General features: G+C 42.7%; 1 protein-coding gene across 2 annotated transcripts in view; it reads right to left on the reverse strand.

Annotated features, from left to right (window-relative positions):
* Positions 1-6,667: 6,667 nt before the first annotated feature.
* Positions 6,668-17,630, reverse strand: part of LOC147460506 (nuclear transcription factor Y subunit B-3-like) — a 50,133-nt gene continuing 39,170 nt past the window's right edge. For both annotated transcript variants that reach the window (XM_086507852.1, XM_086507849.1), the window contains exon 3: positions 6,668-7,188. In XM_086507852.1, coding sequence (XP_086363978.1) covers positions 7,185-7,188 — 4 coding nt within the window. In that variant the 3' untranslated portion in view covers positions 6,668-7,184. The remainder of the gene's footprint in view (positions 7,189-17,630) is intronic.

The following is a 17,630-nucleotide window of genomic DNA, read 5'->3' on the forward strand; positions in this document are numbered from 1 at the left end:
CGCAACAATTTGTGAAGAAGGATGGAAGAACTCCAAGTGCCAAGTGAGTTTATGCTTGCGGTTTCTCGAATCTATGAGAAGGTGATTTGTCAATTGCGCATGTGAAGAGAAATTTCAGAAATTTTTGTAAGCACTATTGGGGTTAAACAAGGACGTCTGTTGTCACCAACTCTCTTTGGTCTATGCATCGATCAATTGGAACAAATGATACTTGACTTTATGCAAGAAGAAGGCATTGAAGAGGTCACTATTTGCAATGAGGTAATCATGCTTTTGTTGTATTATGCGGATGATGTTGTGCTTCTAGCACACACTTTAGAAGATGCACAAAAGCTTATGGTTGTCCTTGAGAACTTTTGCTTGCATAGTGGGCTGATTGTGAATGAATCCAAAACAAAGGTTGTGCTTGTGAAAACCAACCATAAGGAGAAGCCATACATTGTGTACAACAATGAGACACTTGAAGTTGTTGAGAGCTTTAAGTACCTTGACCTTGAGGTTCCGTCCAATCACAAGTGGCATGAATGTGTTGTGGGTCGTTTGGAAGCGGAAAGAGAGCATATTATGCATTTGAGAACATGTGTAATGCGGAAAACATCAAGTGTTGGATTCTCAAGAAGTATCTTTTTGATGCATTGGTGACATCGGTTCTTCTTTATGGAGTTGAAGTGTGAGGCGGGAGCATCTGAAAGTCTACTTGGAAAGAGTTTGAGAATGAACAAAAGCGTTTTCTTACAAACTTTCTCCAAGTGAAGATACAAACACCATATATGCTCCTACTTCTTGAGTCTGGATGTCTTCCAATTGAGGTTATAAAGATGCGTCAAAACCCCTCACATCGACTTCCTACAATTGCATGGAAAGCAAGCAAAAAAGTTCAAAAGACGCATAAAAGCAAGATCTTGAGCACGGGATGGATGCAAGACATAAAGAAGTGGTTTGGGAGATGGGATGCATTACGCTTGCTACATGATGCTTCAATTGACTCCCAAGTGAATGAAGCTTTTCTACAACGCCAATGTATTACGGCTTGGGAGAAATCCGATGGGTCACGCTTCATACATTACACCACCCATATTGCCCCCAACTACAAAACCATGTTCTTTGCTGAAAGAGGAAACCGTATGCACACTTACATGCTTGAGCCTATCCCCTTGTCGGTGATACACACTATCGCAGCCATTCGGCTTAGCTCCCATTTCCTTCGATGCGAGATAGGGCGTTGAGGCAATGGAGAAGAGTCAAATCGACTGTGCACATTATGCTCACTACAATCTTGAGAGTCTGAGTACCACACACTACTAGAGTGCTCAGCTTTTGGTCACATTCAAACTTGCTTCTCTCACATTTTCATCCATAACTTAGACCTACACACTTTCCTCTCCCAGCCAAAGTGTGGGCTCTCCATTCCGACTCTCATCACCACAATTTTGGAGCATCGAGAGTCACTCATCAACCATACACATACTACATCACATGTAACTTTGGTCCCATAGGTCATATTTGACCTCCGAGGACGATAATAAAATCAATCTCTCTCTCTCTCTCTCTCTCTCTCTCTCTCTCTCTCTCTCTCTCTCTCTCTCTCTCTCTCTCTCTCTCTCTCTCTCATCAATCCACTAGCAGGTCTCCCTGAGTGAATAGCTTGATAGCACTAGGTTTCCATATACCATAGGGTTAATTTTTATTAGTGTAAGGCAGAGGAAAGAGAAACAAAGAATCAGAGCTGAGAGCATGCACAAGAAGTTTTGTACAAATTCTCACAATAATTCCCACATTGTGACTTACCTCAACATCATGAGCTTCGGTGAGGGAGGCACGGCATACCTAGCTAGGTACGATTGGGGGCCGGTGATCCCTTGCCCCTAATCGTACCTAGCTAGGTATTTGGTGCCTCTCGAGCAAAAGCTCATGATGTGTGTATGAAAAACATTGTGATAGACTCCGTTTTCCTACATTAGAAAATTTCTAAATCTTCTTGTGATAAAGTTTACCACTTATGAGACCATAACCATAGCCAATAAGGAGGTTTGAATTGCGCCACGGGGCGAACTCACCCATACAATTGGAAAAGAGAGGAAAGCACCACAAATGATGACCATAGCCACGTGCAGAGTAGCAGGCAAGTGGTAATAGGTACCCCCGAGGGAGGTGCACTTAATGTTCAACCCCTAGGGGAGGTTTCCCACCATTTTTAAGCACAAGGTTTGTTTTTTCTAAGAAAAAAGAAGAGAACTAGCTCAGGTACTATGTGAACCTCGAGCCCTTGTATATGCTTCTTAACAAACACTTGTATATGCTTCTCGTTGCACTTGCTCTTAAACTCGCCCTTGAACTTACTCTTGAAGTCTTGCTTCACCCTTGTGATTGCTCTTGAACTCTTGCTTCCGTCCTTGTACTGGCACTTGGTCTTGCTTTCATCCTTGCTCTTGATTTCCCACATGCTCTCAATCTTGCATTTTCTCTTGAACTTTTACACTAGGGAAATTCAGCCCGTGTACAACGGAGCACCCTTCCAATTTTTGAAAGGTAAATTTTATTTTTCTTCTCTTTAATCTATAGTCTTTCTTCTTCCTCGTTTCCTTCTCTATTGCATGTCATCTCTCTCTCTCTCTCTCTCTCTCTCTCTCTCTCTCTCTCTCTCTCTCTCTCTCTCTCTCTCTCTCTCTCTCTCTCTCTCTCTTCAGTCAAAGTGAAAAGCAGTTACAACGCCTATCTCTGGACGTCGTGTTTAATAAACCCCTTGGACGGCCAACCATTGGTCCCAAACCTCAGATATGTCCACAGTGTTTGAAAAAACCCCTTCTTTGATGTCCCCATTTACACATTGAGCCCAATGTTGGGCAGCCTTTACATATCCAAAGCCCAAGCCTCAACTAATTCCCATTGTCTGACCCCTTTAGATGGTCAAGAGGCCGATAACTCCGTATTGTCAAAAGTTCAACACCTTTTATCCGGAACGTATACATATCCCTGTAAACCAATTCCAAGCGAAATTATCTTCTTTTATCTCACTGGCTTGAATGAGCTAAAATGCACCCAGTTATAAGTGACAGATCTTTAGCGACAACACAATTTAATGGAAAATTGTGTACTAATCAAAAGTGCCTTGAAGAACCCTCTTAATCAAACTCAAAGACACTTAATAAGAGCAATGGGTACATGAAATAAAAATTCATTGAATCTTGTGCCTTCATGTATTTTTAATTATAAAGCTTGGCAAACTGGTATGAGTAGCGGTGAGGCTCTCTCTCTCTCTCTCTCTCTCTCTCTCTCTCTCACACACACACACACACACACTCACACACACACACACACACACACATTCGACAGGTCACGCACCCACTATATACTAAACGAGAGTGAGCCACCAAAACACGGCTCACCGTAGTTTAGTATACTGAGCCGTGGTTTAGTATATTGTGGTGAACTCCCAACCGCCAAAAAGCAATTGGGAGTTCACCGTCCACCATGCGTCCCTCCCACGAGAGAGAGAGAGAGAGAGAGAGAGAGAGAGAGAGAGAGAGAGAGAGAGAGAGAGAGAGAGAGGACGGGTCACACACTCATAAGAATAGAGCCAACAAGTGCCGGATAGTGTCCTCAACAAAGTCTTTAAGCTTCATGTCCACAAATTTCCACTAAGGTTTTTTAGTATTGTTGATGGATTTTATTGGATACTGAACATTGAAGTCATGGTGTATTTTTAGTTTTTTGAATACATAGACAGTTCCTTATGGCTTCCAAACAATTGAAGGGTATTCCTAATGGCTTCATAAAAATTAAAAGGTATTCCTAATTCAAAGATTCCCTCAGCAACAACAAGAGTGATGCGCTAGTCTATAGCCCGTAGCCACGGGCAATGACGAAGCACGTAGATCTGTAACAATGTTACCTATAAAACATGGATGCAACATTGAGAGAGAGAGAGAGAGAGAGAGAGAGAGAGAGAGAGAGAGAGAGGACACTTTTAAAAGAAGAAAATGCTAAAGGGAAAATAAAGGAGAAGATAAACACCTATTTTTATGAACACAAAAGGTCTTTTGACTTTCTATCTTCATGCGTCTTTTGGCTTCCCATTTTCATGCTCTTTTGACTTTTCACCTTCATATGTTTGTTGACTTTCCACTTTCATCTATCTTTTCATTTCCTAAGCTCACCCTTCACTTATGCTACTAATATGTTTTGAGAGAACTTTTCTTTTTCTGAGATTGGGGAGACCAATGGCTTCCAAACAAAAAGAAATTACGTAAGGGAAATGCGCCAAACACCTATTTTAAAGAAAGTGCAAAGGCTCTCGACTTTCCAATGTCAAGAGACTTCTCATTGAATCTTGTGCCTTCAAGCATTTTTAATTATAAAGCTTGGCGAACTTGTATGAGTGGCGGTGAGGCTCTCTCTCTCTCCCTCTCTCTCTCTCTCTCTCTCTCACACACACACACACACACATTCGACAGGTCACGCACCCACTATATACTAAACGAGAGTGAGCCACCAAAACACGGCTCACCGTAGTTTAGTATACTGAGCCGTGGTTTAGTATATTGTGGTGAACTCCCAACCGCCAAAAAGCAATTGGGAGTTCACCGTCCACCATGTGTCCCTCCCACGAGAGAGAGAGAGAGAGAGAGAGAGAGAGAGAGAGAGAGAGAGAGAGAGGACGGGTCACACACTCATAAGAATAGAGCCAACAAGTGCCAGATAGTGTCCTCAACAAAGTCTTTAAGCTTCATGTTCACAAAATTTCCACTAAGGTTTTTTAGTATTGTTTGATGGATTTTACTGGATATTGAATATTGAAGTCATGGTGTATTTTCAATTTTTCGAATACACAGACGGTTCCTTATGGCTTCCAAACAATTGAAAGATATTCCTAATGGCTTCAAAAAAATTAAAAGGTATTCCTAATTCAAAGATTCCCTCAGTAACAAGAGTGATGCGTTAGTCTATATCCCGTAGCCACGAGCAATGACGAAGCACGTAGATCTGTAACAATGTTATGTTACCTATAAAAGACGGATGCAACATTGAGAGAGAGGACACTTTTAAAAGAAAAAAACGCTAAAAGAAAAATAAAGGAGAAGAGAAACACCTATTTATATGGACACAAAAAGTCTTTTGACTTTTTATTGTCGTGCATCTTTTGGCTTTCCATTTTCATAAGTCTTTTGACTTTTCACCTTCATATGTTTGTTGACTTTCCACTTTCATCTATCTTTTCATTTCCTAAACTCTCCCTTCACTTATGCAATTAATATGTTTTGAGAGAACTTTCTTTTTCTGAGATTGGGGAGACCAATGGCTTCCAAACAAAAAGAAATTACGCACATACAATAGATTCCAATGTAAGAAAGGAGAATAAAAGAGCAAGAGAAATGCACCAAACATCTATTTTAAAGAAAGTGCAAAGGCTCTCTACTTTCCAATGTAAAGAGACTTCTCATTTTCTAAACTACTACCCTTCACTTTTTCATTCTGGATATTTTATTGCAAGGGTTTTCTTTTTTTCAAAGGTATAGAGACCTACAACTGCTACAGGCATTGATCAAATTGAAAATTTCTAAGATTATCCAAAGACGCAGACTTTGAATGCTTTTCATTGTAAAGCCTGAACAATTTATGAAATAGAGTTCTTCCACTGCGTTCAGAAATTGCCAAACAGGATATGAATCCTCAGTCAAACAGGATATGAATCCTCTCCAGCTTAATCTTCAAGACCAATTTGAAATTTATCACATACTTCTATGACAATTCAGCCAGTTAAAAGCATGCCAAAGAGCACGTGATTGAATCACAAAGCCTGCCCAAGCTAACTATGTTTTCTCACAAGTTGTAAGCTAAGGCACAAAAGGTTTGAAACAAAATATAATTACTATGCGACATTGCTTTCCACCACTAATGAAGGCCCTTGCAAAGATTGATTTACACATGCAACCAAGATCGACATTTTATGTAACATGGAATATTTAAGGTCATGTCATGCACGACCTAGATGGTGCAATTCAGTGCAATGGAGAAGCCAAAAGGGATTAGATACGGTATGACTAAAACTCACATACTAAACCCTCTCCCCTTCACCTTTCCGTACTTTCAAGTGAAGAAAAAGTTCACCTGAGCAAGAGTAGCGCATCAAATAGTTAAAATCAACCAACCACAAACTTTTTCCAAATTTTGAAATACCATATGCATTTTCTATTAGCCAAAAGAGTACACATCACTATAGCCTTTACCTTTTGGGCAGTCTAGAAAAAGAACCTATAGCGCTCGTAGGAGACAAACGAACGTTTCATTCATCGGTGAAGATCGATCCACACAAGGTAGGGAATTCTAGTACATTGATACAACATTCATGCACATCTCCCCCATGTAGAAGATAGATATCCAATCCATAAACGAGTTGGTTTTGAACAAGGATATACAGATTAAATCAATGGAACAACTTTACACAAGTATCATTATACAAGAGATTGACCTGTTGCAAAAAGGCCATGTTGCAAACACGAATCCTGGTACTCATGGAGCGCTAGCACCTGAAATGACGAATGAGGCTCTTGACTACAGCGAAAGAGCTGAGCAGTTGATCTCCAATAAGCAAACCATAAGCCATCCCTGCTCGCTCTTATTCAAAAACATACCAAGTCTTGATTGAACTACTAAAACGAAGACAGACTTAGCACATCTCTGCTTAGCATTATGGCAATTCGAAGGACCTTCAACTGAAACCACAGCCATTTGTGTATGTTGCCCTAAATCATACATTTGAAGCCAATCTAAACATTGGCACTTGATCGCATTTTGCAACCGCCATCAGAAAAGTCACATATGAGCACTCGCCTAGTATTGTTGGACGGTTGCCATCATACGCGAGGGAAGACGAAGCCAATATTATCAAAAGCTCGTCGGAAATTGTTCAATCACAACAAAGAATATAGGCACTACATCTGCTACTCCAAAATGGTAAAAACAAGCATTACTTATGCATACACTTTAAACATGCTCTTAGGAAGTACCAAGGTTAGTTAGAACTACAGAAAAGCTTGCCACTGCTACACGAAATTGTTGAGACTCTACAATTCTACATCGGAATTGCAGTACAGCAGGGAAGAAGAGCAACTGGACTACAGATTGAAACTTGCTCCTCCTGAATGAGTCAGGCTCCTCTCAGCTGCCCATTGGTGCCACGGCCACTACCTGCAAAAGCCAAAGACCACAACCCATGTTGGCTGAAGAATGATAGAACTAGAAATCAATGCTTTAAATCCATTAGCATTACTTAATTGGAACACAGCCTGCCAACCAAAAAAGCTATCTTGCAACATTCATCAAGCTAGGCCATTCATTCAAAGCCAGTTCTAAAAGATCACTTAATGTGCAGAAGGAATGCAGTCCCCATGGAAATTTCCGTACGATATACAAATGCCCATATCATGCAAAATACGCCGTACTCAACGTTCGTAATAATGACCGTACGGTACAACACACTGTACGATATCAAAGGATCTTGTGGGTTTTTTTTTTTAAAACACTGTACAAACATAAAACGTACGCTATAAATTGTAATACATTGTACAACACTGTACGATATCAAAGGATCTTGTGGGTTTGTTTTTAAACACACTGTACAAATATAAAACGTACGCTAAAAATTGTAATACATTGTAATTTGCCGTACAAAAGGGTACTGTATTTTACAGTACAATGACAACCCTGGGAGTCCCAAACATTGTAGACTGCCTATGGGAGGTGCTACCGTACTATAGTAGTGATGTGTGGAACAAACTTAAGACCGCAAGGGCACATTTTTCACTCCCTAGGACCCCCCCCCCCCCCCCCCCCAAAACAAAAAAACACACTCGGCTTGTATATACGCCCATCCAAGCCTTATCTTTGTAGTAGCACAATCAATATCCAATATTTTTTTTGTTTTGTTTCAAGAGTCAGGGATGGGTACTTTCGACCGTTTTCCTCGCACACTAAACATGCACGAGAAAGACAACCGAAACTTCAATTGCACCAAGCTCCTATGGTAGACGCTTTTGTCACTAGTTTCCCTTTGAGTACATGAGGCATTACCTTCCTCACGAGGCCAAGATTATCTACTCTCTTAGTGCAGCGCTCTTGAACTCGCTGACTAGTACAGGGTGTGACGGCAACCAAGCACCTCTGGTCAGAGGCCCAGGTACTGCGGGACTTGCTTCGGCCTTCCCTTTGGAGTTCCCTCTGCTAGGTAGCTTATCACTCACCACGCTAAACTCCCTTGTAACCCGACGGTTTTCCCAGAGGAAATGCCATACCCGCTTGGAAGGGCGTCGGTTCACATCCGCTGAAATTGGTGATGTCCCCTCTTTCATCTCCCAATCTCGTTTAGGCGAGGCTAGCCCCCGAAGGGGCAAGGTGCTTGAGTGGCTCTCTTGATGCTCATGTGTCTTCGTTACGGGAGAATAACGTCATTTGTTGGGTTAAAGGCCTAAAGAACCCCTTTTGTACATTTTTTATACTTTGTCCAGGTTCACATTGAACGTGGACACATTTTTTAAAGTCACATTTTTTAAAGTCACAAACTCATTGAGTGAGTTTTCCCCAAATCGTGCGAGCTCTCTCTCTCTCTCTCTCTCTCTCTCTCTCTCTCTCTCTCTCTCTCTCTCTCTCTCTGTGGAAAAAGTCAGGGCTGTATATTACTCAGTACAAAATAATCCAAGTGGATGCCAAAGTAGCCTATCACGTGGGGTGTACAAGCTGAACGAAAGGAGGAGAACCACTATAGTGACTACTCGACTAGAACAATCTCATGGTGGTCGGTGTGAGGAGTGGAGGAGAAACCACTGAGGAGGGGCATAATGCCAAGTAATCTGACCACCTATCAGTGTGAAGAAAAGTGGGGATCGTGTCCAACACCGAAGGAAGGCAAATCGACGAGCCTCGGCTGCTCTAGATGTACCGGAGGACGAATCCCACTGCCTAATCAGGGTGTGAATGGTGTCTAGCCAAATGGCAGTGAGGATATCCTGAAGAAGCTGTGGAGCCGCACTGAGAATGTGAAGACAACGAGCTCTCCAAATATTCCATAGTGTAATACTAGTGATGACTGAGAAAACTGCATCACGTGTCTGCGAATCTCCCTGCCAAGCAATCTGTGGTAGCATAGCCAAAGTCCCTCGTCGATAACCAGTGGAGGTAAGCATGAAGGCTGGATCTGTGGCTGAGCCCTCGTAGAAAAGATGCTCTCTCTCTCTCTCTCTCTCTCTCTCTCTCTCTCTCTCTCTCTCTCCTTTCGATCCCTAGCGCTTCTGCTCTGCTGCACGCGAGCCTGGCTCTACCCGGCCCAATCCTGCACTCCTTCACCTCATAGCCTGTCCTTCGCACTTTCAGCTGGTATCAAAGCCCTAGGGTCCAAAACAAGCCCTGCGCAGGCTGCTGGACAACAAGCTATATTGCTTTCCCGCAACCATTTTCATTTCCATCGCGAAGCCCCTTGCTTCCGGGTCAAGAAGGTCACCAAAACTACCAAAACAGGTTGTTTTTAGGTCAAAACAAGTGATTTACAGGTTAAAACAGTAATACGCAGGTGTACCAAATTTGTGGGATCACATGTATTGATTTTTTGCGCGAAGATTTGAGTGAAAAGCTCAGTATAGGTGATTTAAATAGCATATTCAGCTGAAATTCAGATTTGGACAATTTCATGTAAAGAAATTGTGGTCTATCATATGCAAGGTCTTGTGGTTGCTACTGTTTGCTGAAATATTCAGCCTATTGCATCTCTCTTGTATACACACCTGTGGTTGAGTTAAGATGGGTTCTGCCTCTTCCGCATCTAATACTAAAAGTTTAATGGAAATCAAACGGTTTGATGGTCAAGGCTTCGACCTCTGGCAAGAACACATGCAAGGTATCCTTTTCTTAAAGGATTGTGAAGATGCATTGGAAGAGAATAAGCCGCAAGGTTTGTCTGACTTAGAGTAGGCCAGGTTGAATAAGAAGGCCATGGCATACATCAAAATGGCTGTCAATGATGACATTTTGACGAACATCAAGCGTTTGGACTCTACTTATGCAATATGGCAAAAGCTAAAGTCCAATTATGAGAACACCAAGCATGTGAACCAGGTGCATTTGATGCGAAACTTGGTGAATATACAGCTTGATGAATCAAAGTCAGCTTCTGAGCATTTGAGTGCTTTTACAGGTGTGTTGAGTCAATTGCAGGACAATGGGCTTCAGCAATTTGATGATAAACTGAAAGCTATTTTCTTGCTTATGACATTGCCAGATACTTAGGAAACATTGGTTGTCTCCTTGAGAAACAGTCCCACCCTCACGTATGACGGTGTGAGAGGGTCTATTCTCAATGAGGAGATTAGACGTAAGTCTAGTAGGAAAGGTGACAGTTCTGCCTACAATGCAAGAGGTAGAAATCAAAAGCGTGATACGGGCAACAGGACTCAAAATAGAAGTAAGAGCAAGACAAAGGATAAGGATGCCACTTGCTATCATGTGACAGAAATGGTCACAAGAAACCCGATTGCAGGTATTTCAAGAAAGAGCAGGATAGGAAGAAGGAAGCGCAAGAGAAGAAAAAGAAAGATGAGAAGAAAGGGGAAAAATCAGCAGGTGATTCCTCCAAGGATGTTGAAAATGCAAATCTATCCTCTAGTATGGTCATTGAGGAGTTGTCTGTTGCTAATTGGACTATTTTCTTATTTTTAATGATTAATCTCTTTTTTAGGATATTTTATTGTGTGCACTAAGAACTGTTAAAAGATTGTAGCTACAGGAACTGCCATCAAGAACGGACAACTCTGATGCGTCATTTGATGGGTGACGGTAAACATCGCGAAGGAGTTTCCGTAAGTTCGGTGGAAAGGGTCGGGTTACGAGTGCCCCTGATGCGTCACATGATGGGTGACGGGTGCATCAGTAAGGGGGCATCCCGTAGGCTAAGGAGGAAATCCGAACTGAGTAACAAAATACGAGTAAGAACGCAAGCACAAGAATAAAGATGGGTTCAATGAAGCTTTTTACAAAAAGCAGGAACATTCGCGGGAGGGCTGATGCTTTCCCGCGAGGAGTCTGTGTCTGCATTGCATTTGTGCCATGTTCTGCACCCGAGGACGCCTTGAATGTGTTCGTGTAGCATGGTTTTCACTAATTGAGTGAGTTTTTAAAGTTTGAACAGGTTCACACTTTATTTTATAAAGTGGCCGGTCACTTAACTTTTATTAATAAAATAAAGCAAGGCTCTCAAAAAACTTACGTAAAAAACCTACGCATGGGCTAAACCAACGATCTCTCTCTCTCCTCTCTCTAGGGCGCCAAGGCTCTACTTTTTCGGCTACTATTCCCGCCAGGTGCCAGAGCCTATAAAAGGGCAGCAAGCGTTCAGTTTCCAAGAGGCCGGAAGCAGCAGAAAGTGCTAGCGCTGGGATTCTGGAGTAGAGGCTGGCGACAGGAATTGCAAGTGTTCGTGTGACGACTGAGTACGGAGGTCGATTCTCCGAGCAAGGAGCGACAGGTATAAGGTGTTGATACACATTGAGAAATTGTTGCTTTGTGTGGTTTGTTTTGCAGGAATCTCTCGTCTTACGGGAAGGCCCCTCACGGGAAGTACGGCTTTACGCCTAAGTCCCTTACGGGAAAGTACGGCTTCGCGCCTAAGTCCCTTACGGGAAGAAACGGCCTTGTGGCCAAGCCCTTTACGGGAAAACACGACCTTCGGGTCTAAGATTACAGAACGGAGGAGTTTCCTCGGGTTCTCGTGCTTGTATAAGAATTTTCCCTGAATAAAGAATACTCTTAACGGGGGGGACCAGCCCATCTTCTGGTCCCCAATACTGTGTCGATCTTCTCCCTTCTCTCCCTTTTGCAAAGTATTTTATTTTTCAGATTTCAAAGTGCTCGTGTACGCTCCCGTTTTGTGACATTGTCAGACGTTGAGGAAATTTTGGTTGCAGCTTCATGCCCCTCAGATTTGGTGATAGCTAATGCAGAAGACGTGCTTATCTCGAAGAAAGATGTCATTGATGCATTGCTTAGTGCTAATGATGGCCTATCCCAATCTTGGATAGTGACTCCATCTTTGGAGTGTTTTGCTACATATGCTGCACACAATTATAGCAAGGTGTACCTTGGTGATAATTCTGCTTACAGTATTGAGGGAATGGGTACCATGCGTTTGGCTCTTAACAATGGTCAAGAGCTTGTATTGAATGATGTCAGGTTTGTACCAGGCATTAAGAAAAATTTGCTATCTGTTGGTCAGTTAGATGCACATGGTTTTACTACCATCTTTGCTTGGGGTTCATGGAAGTTGCTTAAGGGCTCTATGCTTGTTGCAAAAGGGTCTAAAAGAGGTCTTCGATGTAAAGCTTTGCCTGGCAAGTTTCTTGTTGTTGCTGAAGTTGCTTCACATACAATAGTGACATAAGAGACTTGGCATATGAGCCAAAGGGGTATTGATGTGCTTTCCTCTCTGAAAAGGGTTGATGTAAAAGGCAAAAACTTGGATTTTTGAAACGATTGTCTTTATGGAAAGTAAAAGAAATCTTCTTATTACTCTCGTGTCTCTCGCAAAGCTAATCCTCTTGATCTTATTCACTCCGATGTATGCACTATGCATGTTAACTCTTTTGGTGGTGCATTGTATTTTGTTACATTCATGGATGACTGTACTCGGAAAGCATGGGTGCATTTGTTGAAAAGTAAGAGTGAGACTTTCAATGTTTGTGATGATAATGGGATTAAAAGGAAGTTGACAGCCCCTTATAATCCGTCTTCGCATGGTGTGGCTGAGAGGTACAACCGTACTTTATGTGAGAGTGCGTTGCATGTTGTCCACCGCTATTCTTTCCAAAGAGTTTTGGGGAGAGGCATTAAAAACTGCAGTTCATATTTGCAATCGCTCTCCGAATAGTACCCTAAAAAATGACAATGTAGAGGAGGTTTGGTCTGGCAAACCTGCCTCTTATGATCATTTGAGAGTATTTGGCTGCAAAGCTTTTGTTCATGTACGCAATGACTTGAGAACAAAGCTTGATATGAAGTCCATTAAAGGAGTCTTCCTAGGTTATGGGGAAGAAGGTGAAATGGGCTTATAGAGTGTAGTTACCACAGTTTAAAAAGGTAATTTGCAGCCGAGATGTAATGTTCAATGAGGCAAAATTGCTTAAGAATGCTACAAAATCTGATGCTGACAAGAAAACAGTCAAATTTCAGCCTTTCGTGCCACCCATTGATGTTGAAAAAGAGCCTCATGATGCATTACCGCAAGCTGAAATTGATACTCAATCGGTTAACCTTGAGCCAGAAGAGCTAGGACATGATATTGATGCTCCTAATGAGAATGGACAGCCACCCGAATTGGTTGAAAATGATTTTCAGCAGCATGATAGAGCTGAAAATGAGTTGCCACATGATGTAGAATCGTTGCCTGAGAATGTAGATCATTGGGTACACAGGTCAACTCGTTTGAGAAGGCAACCGCAAAGATTTAATCCCTCTTTGCATCATGTAATGTTGACAGATGAGGGTGAACCTCTTACTTATAAAGAGGCTAAGTCATGCGAGTCCAGCACTAGGTGGGAGCTTGCAATGCAAGAGGAAATGAAATCCTTGTATGCAAATGATACTTGGGATCTTGTGTCATTGCCTAAAGGAAGAAAGGCTCTTCCTAACAAATGGGTGTACAAGATTAAGATTTTGGATAAAAAACCCAAGTACAAGGCAAGATTGGTTGCAAAAGGATATGCACAGAAAGAAGGAATTGATTTTCAAGAAATATTTTCCCCTGTTGTAAAGCTTACAACATTACGTGTCCTTTTTGCTCTCGTTGCGGTGCTTGATTTGGAATTGAATCAAATGGATGTAAAGACAGCGTTTTTGCATGGTGACATTGAGGAGGATATATACGTGAAACAACCTGAGGGTTCTGTAGCTCTACACGCGAGGAACTAGTATGCAAACTGAAAAGGGCTCTGTATGGTTTGAGACAATCATCACGGCAGTTGTATAAGAAGTTTGACACTTTTATGCTATCTCAAGGCTTTAAACGCAGCCATGCAGATCATTGTTTGTATACGAAAAGGGATGAAGATGGTAGTCCCATCATACTTGTTCTCTATGTTGATGACATGCTGCTTGCCGGGAAACATAAGACTAGTCTCGATGCTCTTAAGCGTAAGCTAAATTCAGCATTTGCTATGAAGGATTTGGGTGATGCAGAGCATATTTTGGGCATGCTGTTAGGTGCAGCGGAATGATTGTTTGCGCTTTGCTCCAGATGAGTGCTCCAAACTGTGCTCAAGGGTTCCTTTTAGTTCTTATGGAAGGAAGAGCCTTCCGTTCTTAATGAGAGAATGCTACGATCACAAACAAAGTGAATGGACATTGTGCGAGCAAGTGTATGAGACTGAGAGATAGAGAGAGAAGAGAGATACGACACCAGATACGTTGTAAAACCCTCCTCCAAAGGCCCCACTCTCGTCGGCGAGAGTGGTCTACTTATGATTGCACAATCTGGTACAAATGGAATGCATGGGACCGATGCAAGTCTAGGCTATGTCGGCGATGACGACGGTGATGACGAAGTCGACCTAAGGGCTGAAATCTGCAATCTTTCTACTGCTGTCCAAAAACACTACGGGCTGTAATCTGCTAATCTTCTATCTGCTGAATTCTGACTCTATGTCGGCGACGATGTCGATGACGACGATGCGACGACGACGCGCTGAAAACGCAGATGCTGAAATCTGCGTTTTCCGGGCTGAAACTGTAAACCTTGCTGAAACTGACCATGCGACGAGGAACTGCTGCGGGAAGGTGAGATTTACGAGGTTCGGGACTTGATCTGCAGGTACTAACTGCTGAAAACTGAAAACGCTGATGTTCCTTGACTTTCCATCGCGGTAAAGCTGCAAAACGCCGGGGCTGATCTGCAACCAAAAACGCTAGGGCTGAATTTCTGCTGGTGTCGCCACTTGCTCTGCAAAATGCAAAACGCTAGGCTTCTCTGAGGTTCTGCTGTCGCCGGAATCTGCCAAAGCAAATCGGTGGTTGATCTGTGGTGAAAACGCTAGGTGACGGCTCTGCTCCAAAAACGCTAGGTCTCCTGGGAGGGGGGTTCTGCTGAGAAGGTGCATGATGAGTGTGGAGCTCCTCCTGCCTCTTCTGCCATTTAGTGCTAACTTGGGTTTGCTTATATACTAACTTAGCAAAATTGCCCTACTACTTTTGTTGGGAAGTCACTGAAAAATGCCAAAAATAGGAAAAATAGACTAAATGTACTGGAAAATTCCCCTGACTGAATCTGATGGATTCTGAAGGGAATACTAATGATCATGATGTGTGCAACCAGGGGATTTGCATCTATACTAAGTGATTGGGCATGCACGGTCTACGAATAGACTCACAAAAGTACTAGATCACTTCTAATCTAAACTGATTGGACTGACTGAACCCTGATCATGCTGTAGCTTGTCCACGGACACATAGGGTTGGATGTGTTACGTGACATCCCCTCCTTTTCAAAGTGAGGTACTGGTACCGAACTGTATGGCGTCGAGGGAGATCGCCAATAGCATCCGGAATCCTGGAAGGGACTCTTCGCCGGCCCACTTTGAATTGTAGGTCGTGCGGTACTTGAACTTCATAAAGGTCTGCAACGCTTGCTTCTTTGGGCCGCGCCGAAAGCAACACAAAGTTTTCTGTGGCTCCTTCGATGCTTCAACTTCGTCTAAAGTCATGCTTCTTTCTTCTTCAAGAATCTCCATGGCTGAAAATTCCTGAAACCACTTCCAACACAAAAACATGAACATACCTATTCCATGTAGAGTGAATGGAAAAAATCTTGTCTTCCTTAAAGACTGTGCATGCAATGTAGATGAACAATTAGACGGAGTGTCAAATCGTTCACCGCACACACGCAAACAATGAGATCGAATCTTTGGCTTTTGATCTAGAGCAATCAACTGTGGCAATTCACAACGGAAATGCACATGCTTGGTGCTCATATTTTCATGTGCTCGTTCGAAAACTGTGTCATGCCAAGGAAGAGACATGAAGTGTGACTTCCTTACATGCATACCTTTCAGCTTTTCATGAGAAATCCGCATACATTCGTGCTCATCCATGAGAGAAACGTGCTCAACATATGTCATGCCTAGGAAAAGGGATCACATAACGATGCAGACTAAAATACAAGAAACGATCACGAATGAAACATTAGAACAATGCGTGGGTATCAATCATGCGAACACATAATACTTCCTGTGAGGGTTCCTTGGACCTAAGCTCGAGAGCCAAGATCGCTTCTTCTTGAATGATTGAATCGTCCTGTGGGGGTTCTTTGGACCTCGACTCGAAAGCCAAGATCGGTTCTTCGTGATTGATCGAATCTACGACGCGGTTAGCTTCGCTGGAAAAAGCATCCACTAACACATCATCCTTGTGAACAATCACATCATCTTCATGCAACTCATCATGCTTGTGAGAAATCACATCTTGATTATACAAAACATCATTCTTGTGATTATCATCCAAATCATCATGCTTATCATTGTCATTCAAATCATCATGCAAGTCATTGTCAATCAAATCATCATCATGGAAATCATTGTCAATCAAATCATCATCATGCTTCAACAATCATGTAAATCCTGTGTGTCATGCTTTGGAGAAGAAGAGACAGAGAAAGTCTCCACGCCTCAAATCTCTTGTATCTGTGCCTGAACTTGAGAATAGAGTCGCCAGAACTCTTTGTTTTGTCGGTCGCTCTGTTCTTGTATTGCTTTCAATTCGTACTGACGCTCTATGGCTGCCATTCCTTCTCTGTAGTCACTATCTATGGCTGCCCTTTGTTCTTCGTAGGCCTTTCTTTCTGCTTCTCTTTCTGCATGTCTGCGTTCCATTTCTGCTTTTCTTTCTGCGTTTCGTGCTTCGCGTTTTAAATTCTGTTTCAGGACAATTGCTCCAAAGCCTCCATAGGAGTTAGTGCAATCCTTGACGTAGACGGGGAAGGGTCAGAAAAACCTCCTGGTGGGGAAAATTCTTCTTCGCCTCTCTCATGCTCATCACTTCCAAGCGAAGTATCCATTCCGCTTCGAGTGATGACCATTCTGAAGTCGTGGGTTATTGTGGGTTCTTGTGGTCTTGGGTTCTTAAGTTCACGAGAAACTCGGGTTCTTGGGGGTCTTGGGTTCTTGAGGTTCTTGAGTGTCTTGAGGTTTTCTTTCGCTTGCAAATCGCGTTAGAGAAGGATCTTCTCTTCACCGGAGTTCTACTCTTTTCCGCGGGCGCACCCCTTGGCAACCTTGCGCTCACACCAAGGTTGGTTTTTCCCACCTCACATCGATTGGCCGGCCGCTAAGTGCACGGTCCGCTCTAAATGAGTGAAAAGAGACACAAGGGGAGACTGGACAAGCCCTTCTTTCTTGGGATTCCTGTCACTCTTCAAAAAACACAATTAGGAATCGACAGCGCCCAAGTGAACTTTGGTTAGTGCGACCTCAACAAGCAAAAAAAAATTGTGGTTCTTGTGGTTCTTTCCTTGAGTGATACAGAACACTGCCAAAGCTCAGATACCAATGTTAGGTGCAGCGGAATGATTGTTTGCGCTTTGCTCAAGATGAGTGCTCCGAACT

The sequence above is a fragment of the Adiantum capillus-veneris genome, chromosome 3 (genome assembly GCF_014529385.1).
Source record: "Adiantum capillus-veneris isolate H3 chromosome 3, ASM1452938v2, whole genome shotgun sequence".
NCBI lineage: Eukaryota > Viridiplantae > Streptophyta > Polypodiopsida > Polypodiales > Pteridaceae > Adiantum > Adiantum capillus-veneris.